At 46.9% G+C, this 12,372-nt stretch overlaps 1 protein-coding gene across 1 annotated transcript in view; it reads left to right on the plus strand.

The window, feature by feature from the left end:
• The window catches only part of CCDC13 (coiled-coil domain containing 13), a 38,906-nt gene extending 30,028 nt beyond the window's left edge, over positions 1 to 8,878 (plus strand). Inside the window, exons 14-17 of the mRNA XM_077936645.1 lie at positions 1,959 to 2,113; positions 2,914 to 3,049; positions 8,282 to 8,387; positions 8,561 to 8,878. Coding sequence (XP_077792771.1) covers positions 1,959 to 2,113; positions 2,914 to 3,049; positions 8,282 to 8,387; positions 8,561 to 8,668 — 505 coding nt within the window. The 3' untranslated portion in view covers positions 8,669 to 8,878. The remainder of the gene's footprint in view (positions 1 to 1,958; positions 2,114 to 2,913; positions 3,050 to 8,281; positions 8,388 to 8,560) is intronic.
• Positions 8,879 to 12,372: the final 3,494 nt, after the last annotated feature.

Genomic DNA, 12,372 nt, shown 5'->3' on the forward strand with positions numbered 1-12,372 from the left:
CCCCCTGTTGTAGAGGAGTTAAAGCAAAGGACTTAACATCTAAGATCGAGTGCAACCCTATTTTGAAAAAGTTATTAAATTTCGCGATGGAAAATTATAAGACTGAGCTGGAGGAGAATAGTGGAAGTGAATTAAAAAGCAACCCCCCCACGGAACCTGGGAGCGTTTTAGCTAGAGCGCCCGGAGAAGACAAGGAGAGGTTTTGACAGCTGTCAAAGAGCTGTCAAAGCAGAAGAACAAAAAAGAACTTTGTTGCAAGGACTTTACCGGTTACATTTGTTATAATTTGGATTTAGAATGTTTAAAACAAGGAATACTAAGTTACTATGATTGCTGGTTGTGATCTGGAAGGGAACTGAGTTATTGCAATTCACCTAGAGGAGCTGAGGGATATTACAAGTTGTCAGCACTGAATTTGAACAGAACTCTTTATCTCCTGGGAAACTGCAGAAATGGAACACTATTTTGGCTACAGAGGCTTACACATGTAAAGCAGACAATGGACTTATCTACCGAAGAATGGAAGGGATTTGGCATCATGTTTGGTTCCTGAATAACAGAGCCTTTGCAGAGGAATTTAGAGACTTTTTGAATTGGAACATCTGTGCAGGAAAATAGGAAAAGAAAAGGAGGGGGGGGAAAGAGACAGATCAACAAGAACAACAAGAACAATCGACAACTGGATAAAGCTGGAAGCGGGAACATTTGGAACATCCAGAAAAAGTATAAAGAAGTAAAACTGGAGTTTTCACTCCCAAGTATAAAAAAGTCTGGATGGGAAAAATGGGCCCTTTTGAGATAGACTCCTTCCAAGATTGGATATACAAAATTAAAAATGACTGGTAAAGGACTATGGTTTTAAAAAAAAATGTGGGAGCTACAGGAAGACATCAGATTCGAGAAATATTGGGGACGCAACCGGGGAAAGGGGGAGGGAAATTTGGAATCCAAAGGGTGTAAAACTACATTTTATTTTATTATATTTTAATCTATTATGTATATTAAAGGGGAGAACGCGTGGAAGGGACTAAGTCGATTTTAGGAGGTGGGCTAATATTTTTAAATTGGGATAATGACACTAAGTTTAAAATCTGGGATAAGAAATTGCTGAACTTATTTGTAAGAATTGGAATGCAAGAGGGGGAGGGGAGGGGAAGTCCTGGAAAGATGATATGGAAAATAATACTCTAAATTGGGATGTTTTGTTTTTGATATTGTTATAATTGGAAATGCCTAATAAATATTATTAAAAAAAATAATAAAAAAAATAAAGCCCTATGCGGCCTAGGACCCACGTAATTACAGTACCACCTCTCCTGGTATGCCCCGTGGAGGACCTTAAGGTCCACAAATGACAACATTTTGGAGGTCCCAAGCCACAAGGTGGTTAGATTGGTCTCAACTAGGGCCAGGGCCTTTTCAGTACTGGCCCCGACTTGGTGGAATGCTCTGTGACAAGAGACCTGCGTTGACTTGACATCTTTCCGCAGGGCCTGCAAGACAGAGCTGTTCCGCCTGGCCTTTGGTTTGGACTCAGTCTGACCCTTATGTTTCCCTCCCCTTATGGTTTTGATCTATGGGCTACTTTTAAAATGAGGCTGCATTTTAAATTGCATTTTAACCTGTATTTTAAATTGTTTTTTTTACCTATTATGATTTTACTGTAATTTTACTGGTGTTAGCCGCCCTGAGCCCGGCTCTGGCCGGGGAGGGCGGGGTATAAATAAATTTTATTTTTATTATTATTATTATTATTAATATAGTAAAATCTGCGCCGAATCAGAAGGTGGCAGACTTCCACTTCCTCGGAGGTTTATAAACAAAGGTTGCATGGCACCTGTCAAGGACTCTTTAGGTGCGATTCCTGCGTGGCGGTGGGTTGGTCTAGATGACCTTGGGCTGTCCCTTGCAGCTCTGATATTCATTGATTCTATGGTTCCTTCTGCTTTGAATGCCAGGGTGGACGACAGCACCACCAAGGTCTGGGAAGCAGAGAAGAAGCTCCAGGAGCAGCAGCGCAGGTGCATCGCTCTAGAGCAGCAGTTTGAACACCTGAAAACGGAGTCGGGGAAGAATTCTGGCGCCCCAAAAAACCCCTCTAAGAACAAAGCAGGTAATGTCATAGATTAGAGCATGGGTAGGCAAACTAAGGCACGCGGGTGGCGCTGTGGGTTAAACCACAGAGCCTAGGGCTTGCCGATCAAAAGGTCGGCAGATCGAATCCCCTCGGCGGGGTGAGCTCCCGTTGCTCAGTCCCTGCTCCTTCCATCCTTGCAGTTCAAAAGCATGTCAAAGTGCAAGTAGATAAATAGCTACCACTCCAGCGGGAAGGTAAACGGCGTTTCCGTGCACTGCTCTGGTTCGCCAGAAGTGGCTTAGTGATGCTGGCCACATGACCTGGAAGCTGTACGCCGGCTCCCTTGGCCAGTAAAGCGAGATGAGCGCCGCAACCCCAGAGTCAGCCACGACTGGACCTAATGGTCAGGGGTCCCTTTACCTTTACCAGTTTCAGTTTATTGGTTAATTTTTCTAGTAAGGCGGTTTCCCATACTATTTGGTACCATTGGTCCATGCTTACTCCTGACATGTCTCTCCAGTGTCTGGTTATGGTGTTTCTGGCTGCTGAATGTAGGTGGGTTATGAGTTCTTTGTGGAGTAAATGGGCATTATTGTCCTGGAAGATGTTTAGTAGGGCCAATTCTGGGGTTATTTCTAATACTTGCTTAGTTATATTACATATTTCTCCTATGACTGTTGTCCAGATTAGTTGGATTTGGGGGCACTCCCACCACATGTGGAGGTACTGTATATGGCATGTTGTAATACCACGCTGCTGCATTTGTGTTTGGCCATGACGAACGTGGAGACTTGGTTGGTTCTAAAACACAGGGGAAATTCTGTGTTCTCCTTTAGCGACAGGCCCCGCATCTACAGCTCAGCCACACAACAGCACCAGGCTGGACTGGAACGTGGGTGACAGGAGTGGACCTCCATCAGCGCAACGTTCGGAGGTGCCCCTGGAGTCCCAAATAGAAGAACTATCCACAAGGTAGGATGCTTAACCACTTTGAGAAAGCTCACACTTATAACCACCGGGTGACGTTGAGCCAATCACTGCATCTTTCAGCCTAGCCTACCTCTCAGGGTTGTTGCAGGAAAGAAAGCAGAGAGAACATTTAGCTCATGGGTAGGCAAACTAAGGCCCGAGGGCCGGATCCGGCCCAATCGCCTTCTCAATCCAGCCCCCGGACGGTCCGGGAATCAGCGTGTTTTTAAATGAGTAGAGTGTGTCCTTTTATTTAAAATGCATCTGTAATGGGAATTGGGGTTGCTTGTGTGTAAACCACCAACTGCTCCAAGCCGCTTGGGGGTGGTTGAAACTTTCCCTGGCTGAGCAGCCCTTATGCGCGGCTGCTTCAGTCGCTGTCAGAATCCGCCAGTGGGCGTTTTCTAAACTTCTTCCAACATAAAAATTCCTTGACGCCCAGTCTCCGCCTAGATTCTCTGCGCGGAAGCCTTCTGCGCAGAGTGGGCGTGCCAAGCGGGGGTCCGGTGCTCTCCACGCTGATCTCACTTGAAGAGTCTCGGAGCCCTCCCTCCGAAGTGCTCTCAGCCTCTCCTTTCTTCCTGGTGTACCCTTGATTGCTTTCCCCAGCGGAAGCTCTCTCTCTCTCCTTGCTGGTCCCCTCCCCTGCACCATTGGGGCGACCTCCCTCTCCTCTGGTCTCTGATGGCAGTTCCCTGACAGCATCTCTGGGTTATTTGTGGGGCCTGCCTGGCATTTTTGCACGAGTAGAATGTGTGCTTTTTATTTAAAATGCATCTCTGGGTTATTTGTGGGGCCTGCCTGGCATTTTTGCACGAGTAGAATGTGTGCTTTTATTTAAAATGCATCTCTGGGTTATTTGTAGGGTTGCCTGGTGTTTTCACATGAGTAAAATGTGTGCTCTTATTTAAAATGCATCTCTCATTTTTTTAAAAAAATTAATTCATTTTCTTTTTCATTCATTACCTACATCTCAAATTCTTAACATTTACTATATATTCCTCCCTCCCTCCCCTCCAAGACTTTCTCTGGTTTGTTTCTGTTTTCACCCACTTTGCTATCTCTTAACAGACAAGGTTCTTAATAACATAACATCAAACCTAAAAACATAAAAATAAAAGTGAATACACCATCATATTTCACTATCTTCTAAACATTTTCTGATGCTGATAATGTGAATGCTTATTTAAATCCTGCCATCTCTGGGTTATTTGTGGGGCATAGGAATTTGTTCATTCCCCCCCCCCCCCAAAAGAAAATATAGTCCGTGTTAAGTTGTGGGTGAACATATCAGACGACACAGCGATTCTTCAAACAGCTCTTGTTTATTCACAGGCCAAAACAGAGCAGAACTGAAGGGTTCAGCCAGCCTGTTTATATAGAGCTCCAGTACAACGTAACTGTAACAATATTCTAAAACTATCCAATCACTGAACGTCACTTTCGATCCCTTATTTGCATAACTATCTACAGTATCCCCCTGCTGGCCCAGGGTGAGAACTTTAGTACATAACAGTCCGGCCCCCTACAAGGTCTGAGGGACAGTGGACCGGCCCCCTGCTGAAAAAGTTTGCTGACCCTGCTTTAGCTCCTTGGAGAGAAAGGTGGGAAATCAGCGCAATAAATAAGATGGAAAGGAAATTTTGGAAGGAAACCCTTACAATGAGTGGGCAGTTGAAGGCCTTAAGAGACCCAAAGTGCCTGCACAAGAGCATTCATTGACGCAGCCAAGAGCCTCTGCTGCTCAGAAGGGGAGCGTGGCGGTGCTCATTCCTCTTCAGAAGCCCATGTGGCTGAGTGGATAGAAAGTTGGGCTAGGGATGTGAAGTCCTGGGTTCAAATCTCCAGCCGTGAGCCTCACTAGGTCAGTGTTTCCCAACCGGTGTTCCGCGGCACACTAGTGTGCCGCGAGACGTTGCCTGGTGTGCCGCGGGAAAAATTGGCGGGGGGGGGGGGAATAAAGGAAAAAAAAATTATTCCCCCACCACCAGGCGTGGGGCTGGGGCGGGGGAAGCCCGAGCTTCCCCCTCCCCCAGAACGGGACCCAGAGCCATGCCGAAGCTGCGCGCAGCTTTGGCATCGCTCTGGGAGCTTGCGGGGCTGGGGGAGGAGGAAGCCCTCCGCCAGCCTCCAAACCATGTCGGGAGACAGCGGGATGGCGCGCTGCGCCTCTCCCGCTGTCCCCCGAGTTTGCGGGGCTGGCGACGGGGAGGAGCAGGCTTCTCCCCCCCGCCAGCCTTCTAGCCAAGTCGGGGGACAGCGGGAAGGGCGCGCTGCGCCTCTCCCGCTGTCCCCCGAGTTTGCAGTGCTGGCGACGGGAGGAGCAGGCTTCTCCCCCCCGCCAGCCTTCCAGCCAAGTCGGGGGACAACGGGAATGGCGCGCTGCGCCTCTCCCGCTGTCTCCCGAGTTTGCGGGGCTGGCGATGGGGAGGAGCAGGCTTCTCCCCCCCGCCAGCCTTCTAGCCAAGTCGGGGGACAACGGGAATGGCGCCCTGCGTTTCTCCGCTGTCCCGGACGGCTTTCAAAAGCCTGCCTTCAAAAGCCGTCCGGGACAGCGGAGAAACGCGCTGCCTTTCTCCGCTCTCCCGGGAAGGCAGGCAGGGGGGAGCAAAGACTTTCGCCCCCGCCCACCTTCAGAAGAGGTCCAGGACCTCTTCTAAAGGCGGGCGGGGGGCGAAAATCTTTGTCCCCCCTGCCTGCCTTCCCAGGGGCTTTTAAATCGCCCCGGACAGCGGAGAAGTCCTCCGCTGTCCCGGGCGATTTTAAAATGCCGCCCACCAGCATTTTAAGATTGCCCCGGACAGCGGAGAAGTCCTCCGCTGTCCCGGGGTTTTTTAAAATGCTGGGGGTGGGAAGAAAAGCCCTTGTCCCGCCCCCCCCCCCCCGCAAGGCAAGGGGGAGGGGAAAAAATTGAAACTTACACTTTCGTGCGTCCCTCCCGGCGTGACGCTGCGCGCTGACGTCACGGGGCTGTAATGGTGGTGTGCCTCGATATTTTTTTCATGAAACAAGTGTGCCTTTGCCCAAAAAAGGTTGGGAAACACTGCACTAGGTGATTGCAGGCCATTGGCCGCCTCTCAGCCTTGCCTACCTGATAGCGTCGTGGGAATAAAATGGGGGTGGCGAGGGAGGCCATCTTGAACTCCGCGGAGGATGGAAAGGATACAGTCATACCTCGGGTTACAGCCGCTTCAGGTTGCAGTTTTTTGGGTTGCGGACTGCCAAAACCCATAAACAGGTTACTTCTGGGTTTCGGCGGCCGCACATGCGCAGAAGCGCTAAATCACGCTTTGCGCATGCGCAGAAACACCGAATAGCAACCCGCAGGTGCGCAGACACGAGTTGCGAACACTGCGGGTTGCGAACATGCATCCTGCACGGATCACGTTCACAACCCGATTGTCCACTGTATTAGGAATATTTTTTTAATTACCCTGGGGAATGCTATCGATAGTTCCACCTGGTGCCTCTTGCTTTGAGCCAGAGCAAAATGTGTTCCTTCGGGTCTTTGTACCAGAGCCCTGTAGCGCTGCGAAGAGAGCACATGCAGCCGCAATAGCGCTGAAGAATTCTGTTGTTATTCAGAGGCGGTGGCTGCTGCTACTGCCTTAAATATGGAGCTCTCGGTGGAAAGACCTTCATGGCACCATTATAACTACCTCCTCTGGCCATGACAGCTAGAAGCTTCCTTTTAACATAAATGAAATCTGAGAAGTTTCTTATTCTTTTTCCCCAATTTTTAAAATTCATTTTATAACACTAATAAACAGCACAAACAGAAAAAAACAAACAATACAAACACATTCTTGTCTTATCCTTATTTTTTTCTAAACATTGTTGGGTGGGCTTCCCCAAGTCCCCCCTATCTGATTTTCATTTTACCTCATCTTTATCAGTTGACATATATGTTTTTTTTATCACACTTACTTTAACCATAAAAAATCTTCACATTTTATCACTCGCAAATAATACTATTTTAAAATACACTATCTTCTACTTCTAACCCTACAGCCTAAATCCACTTCCAAGGCTATTCTAAGATTTAAATATTAACATATTTTTTGAATATATTCCTTAAACTTCTTCCAATCTTCTTCCACCGTCTATTCTCTCTGGTCTCGGAGTCTCCCGGTCAGTTCGGCAAGTTCCATATAGTCCATCAACTTCATCTGCCAGAACCGTGTGTAATCTCCAGCATCACGGGGCCAGAGAGATAGCTTTGCATACTGGTTTTCTATTTCAAAAATAAAATAACAAACCATATTTTTCGACCGTATTTTTCGGTCTATAAGACGCACCAGACCATAAGACGCACCTAGTTTTTGGAGGAGGAAAACAAGGAAAAAAATATTCTGAATGTCATAGAATCATAGAATCATAGAGTTGGAATAGACCACAAGGGCCATCGAGTCCAACCCCCTGCCAAGCAGGAAACTCCATCAGAGCACTCCTGACATATGTTTGTCAAGCCTTTGCTTAAAGACCTCCAAAGAAGGAGACTCCACCACACTCCTTGGCAGCAAATTCCACTGTCAAACAGCTCTTACTGTCAGGAAGTTCTTCCTAAAGTTTAGGTGGAATCTTCTTTCTTGTAGTTTGGATCCATTGCTCCGTGTCCGCTTCTCTGGAGCAGCAGAAAACAACCTTTCTCCCTCCTCTATAGGACATCCTTTTATATATTTGAACATGGCTATCATATCACCCCTTAACCTCCTCTTCTCCAGGCTAAACATGCCCAGCTCCCTTAGCCGTTCCTCATAAGGCATCGTTTCCAGCGAAAGCAGCGATCCCTCTTGCTGTTCTGGCTTCTGGCATAGCTGCGCAGCCTGCATTCGCTCCATAAGACGCACACACATTTCCCCTTACTTTTTAGGAGGGAAAAAGTGAGTCTTATAGAGCAAAAAATGTGGTAAATAAAAATGCCTGGAAGAGGCTCCCTTGCATTCCCAGCTTGTAAGTTCTTTGAGAGCCAGTGTGGTGTAGTGGTTAAGAGCGGTAGTCACGTAATCTGGGTAACCGGGTTCGCGTCTCCGCTCCTCCACATGCAGCTGCTGGGTGACCTTGGGCCAGTCACACTTCTGTGAAGTCTCTCAGCCCCACTCACCTGGGGGAGGAAGAGAAAGGAGAATGTTAGCCGCTTTGAGACTCCTGAAGGGGAGTGAAAGGCGGGATATCAAATCCAAACTCTTCTTCTTCTTCTTTGCGACGTCTGATGACCGATTTTTGTCCTTGCAGGCTTGCGATCCAGATGGACGAGAACGAAAGCCTGAAGATGGCTTTGCAGGACTCTGCGAAGACCAAAGAGGAAGACTTCCGTCTGTACCAGGAGACGGTGGGGCAGGTGAAAGATATCTTCCTGCAAGCGCTGAGGCAACAGAAGCAGGACCGGAACTAAGCCAAGCCCACCCAGAGCGCCCTATGGAGGGAGGGAGTCATCGGGGAATCCCAGGGGTCTCGCGCTTTACACCTGGGCAGGTTTGCCCCTCGAAATGATGTTTGTTTGAACACTTTCAGGAGGGAGTGAGGAATAGACCTGCTGAAGAGGTAGCAGACGTAGCAAACTCTTGCCAGCCAGAGGCCCCTAGAGGTCATCTCTTCTCACCCACGATGATGCCCATGTAACTGTCTCTTCGGTGGAACTTTAGGTCTCCTCCACTCTTTACGAGCTGCCACAAAAGGACTGGCCTGTGTTGAAAACAGCTGGACCTGCTTTGTGTGCCTGCGATGCCGCTCTGTTTAAATCTGTAAATACAGGACGTTGTTGTCACCCTTGGCAAAGCCATAACAAGATAAAGGGCTATCTTATTTTCTCTACAAAAAGATAAAAAAGGACATTCCTTGTTTGGTCTCTGCTTTCTGTTGTAAATGAGAGAGAAGGCAACAAACAGACACAATGGAGACAGGTTTGCTAGAGGGCTGCTTCCAGATTCACTATTTTCAGGTGGGATTCAGGCACATACCTATAAATTCAGGTTGAGTAATAGCCAGAGACTTTAAGCACCCTCATGAGCAGCGTGATCTCGGCAACTCATCAGCTGAGGCATTGTTGAATAAGAATTATTATTATTATTATTATTAGTGTTGACTTTTTCTCAGACACGCTTACACAACCTACAACACAGATAAAATACAGAAAGCTAAACACATCTAAAAGTTTATACACCCCTCGATTGTTAAAAACAACCACCTCAAAGTGATTTCCGAAAATCAAAAACCTGCATTTACGACAGCTAGAGTCCATCAGCATTTGTGGTTCCCAGTTTGTGCTGGCGAGTGGCTAATGCTAAACTAAGTCTATTGTTATGTGCCACCCTAATCTATGAATGGTGAGAGATTCCAGGAGATTACTCATGGTTTGTGTTTGATAACAAGGCACTGCAGAGACTGTGGTGTCTTCATGATGTATGGTTTATTTACACATATATACAGCCTGAGCCTACGATGGAGGAGTCCACAGCATTCACACTCCAAGAGGGTCCTGTTTCTCCCATTGCTGCAGCCTCAGATTCAAACAGTCAGCTCACATTGTGCACTGACCCCCGCTCTCAACCTTGCCACCGCTTTCAGGCCTCAACTATTTTCCTCCAGCCTACATCACCCACAACTGCAATCCTAAACTGAACTCTGCTAACTAACTCAAAGTTCAGGGTGGGGCCCCTGTCTCCGCCTTTTAAAACGGTCCACTGCATTCCCCTTGTCTTTGGTTAAGGGCTCACTGATTTTCTGGACACGGTGGAAACCGGTTTGGCCTGTATTTTTAACGCTTGGCTAAATCCAACACCTGAATTTTAACACTCCGAGCGTGGATTAAATTCTAAGACCCACGAATTGAAGGGAATCTGGCACCCACAACTCATAACAGTATTTATTCTGTAAGCTATTGATGGCCACATCTTGCGAGTGATGCCTAAGGATGTTTTCCCAAAGGTGGGCAAATGATTCCATTTGGTAAGACATGATTTGGGGGCCATAATGTCTCACGGTGGCTTCTGCGTTGAGAGGCAGTAATAATGTGCAAAGCTGATACTTCCACACGTACCTCCTTCAGGAAGGCAGAAAATTAAAAGGTGTCAACATGCAGTGAAGTTGGGAAGGGGGGGGGCAAAATTCAACTTTACATCGGATAAGGGAATTCCAAGTGCTGCTCTACATGTTTGCAATTAAGTACAGAAGCGGCTTAATCATGCTGGCCACATGACCCGGAAGCTCTAACGGTCAGGGGTCCCTTTACCTTTACTAGGTTTACAACAACACCATCCTCAGCCCATATTGCAGGGACTTGAACTAGATAATCCTTTGGGTACTTTTCAACTTTTATGATTCTATGAACGCAGGTGTAGCAGGAACCCCCCCACCCCAATCATTCTGCTTGTACAAACTTCACACACACACACACACACACACACACTACATACGCCACATCTCTGTTATAAATTCATAGAAAATCAACCATACATCGGATTTGCACTGTTCCATTTTTATTTTACTCCATATGACAAGAACTAACAAAGGGGGGTGACTTATTCCTGGTCAGCCATAATCCCTCCACCATCTCAGCACATCCCAGCACATCTGCAGGAGCCCTGCCCAGATTATCCCAGACAGAAGACAATCAAAATCACAAAGAACTTGCATATGGGAGTGGATTCAGCATGGACTGAAACAAAGGACAATGATCAGATCTTCCCTCTGGGGGCAGGAAACTGCAAACTCCCCTTTGTCTCCTGGAAGTGACTCATGGGGAGGGGGGAAAGGAGGAACCAGCCAGGTGACAAGATACTCAGGTTGCCACCAACTCCTCCCTCAACCCCTCCTTTCTGTAATGTATGCATGATGTTTCTGGGGGTGGGCTTGACCTAGAGGAGGGGAATTTCAAAAGTTTTTATAAGACCTGGCACACTATTTTTCTGGGTCTTTTCCTCTCTCCTGCAAGTGAGGGGAACACCCTGATGCATCAGTTCAATAAAGGCCAAGCCTACAGGCTGCTGTTTTGCTCCAAGTTATCCTGGTTGGTGTCTTTGTTTTGTCCAAGGGAGCCCTCGGAATTTTCCGTTAACACAGGGAAGGATGCAAACCGGTTTTTTTACTGTGAGTTCCTTTTAGATGGGTTAAAAACAAACTAATAGAGGAACTGTTAAAAGTCCAAATTTCCTGGTGCAGCAATAAAAGAAATTATCCAGTGTAAATCTGGAAATTCCCTACAGATAGAAAGATGGGACGCCATGATTTGTGCAGAAGAGTAGCCGTGTTAATCTGCTGCAGCAAACGCAGGCAGAGAGTTTTTTGGCACCGTAAAGGCTAAGAAAGTTGTGAGCAGGAGGTTTCATGGACCGCGCTGACTTCCTGCACATGTATGAAGTGGTATCCTAAATTGGCAACTAAATATTTATCTCTCTATCTACACACACTGCTGGGGTGCAGAGAAACTGCATGCAGAGGAATGAGGTTGCCTCACCTCAAAAAGGATGACATAACAGTTGGAAAAGGTTCAGAAAAGTGCAACCCAAACGATCCAGGGGATGGGAGTGAAGAAAGGTTGCAGCGTTTGGGACTTCTCTCCCAAACACCTATCAGGTCACCTTTCCCTCGCTTTTTTCTCTTAGCTAAAAAGGCGAAAAAGAGGAGGCATTATAGAAGTTGATGCGGAAAAGGTTCTCTCCCTCACAACGCTGGTACCTTCAGCATAGCTGTCAACTTTCTGATTTGAAAATAAGGGATCAGCAGCCTCACCTGTCCCGGGGACAGTCTACGGGATATCTAACAATCCGGGATAGCAGCAGGAAGCAGTGGGAAACAGCGCTGGAATAAGGGAATTTCCTGCAAAAAAAGGGAAGTTTAACAGCTATGATCTAAAGTCATACTTCTCGGTGGTGGCGCCTGCCCTGTGGAACGCCCTCCCACCAGATGTCATAGAGAAGAGCAACTACCAGACTTGTAGAAGACATCTGAAGGCAGCCCTCCTTAGGGAAGCTTTTAATGTTTAATAGGTTATTGTATTTTAATATTCTGTTGGAAGCCGCCCAGAGTGGCTGGGGAAACCCAGCCAGATGGGCGGGGTATAAATAATAATAATAATAATAATAATAATAATAATAATAATAATAGTTGTTGTTTTGTTGTTGTTGTTGTTAATAATAATAATAATAATAATAATAATAATAATTTGCACATGTTGCCATGCAACCAATCCATGCAGAATGTAGGCACCCTATATATAGAAATGAGCAAATCGGTGATATTTTAGGGAGCAGGCTAGCAAGCGGGGCAGTGACTTACATCATAGGAGCCTACACAACACAAAACACTGTTGCTGTATAATAATAATA

The sequence above is a fragment of the Podarcis muralis genome, chromosome 12 (assembly GCF_964188315.1).
Source record: "Podarcis muralis chromosome 12, rPodMur119.hap1.1, whole genome shotgun sequence".
NCBI classification, from domain to species: Eukaryota; Metazoa; Chordata; class Lepidosauria; order Squamata; family Lacertidae; genus Podarcis; species Podarcis muralis.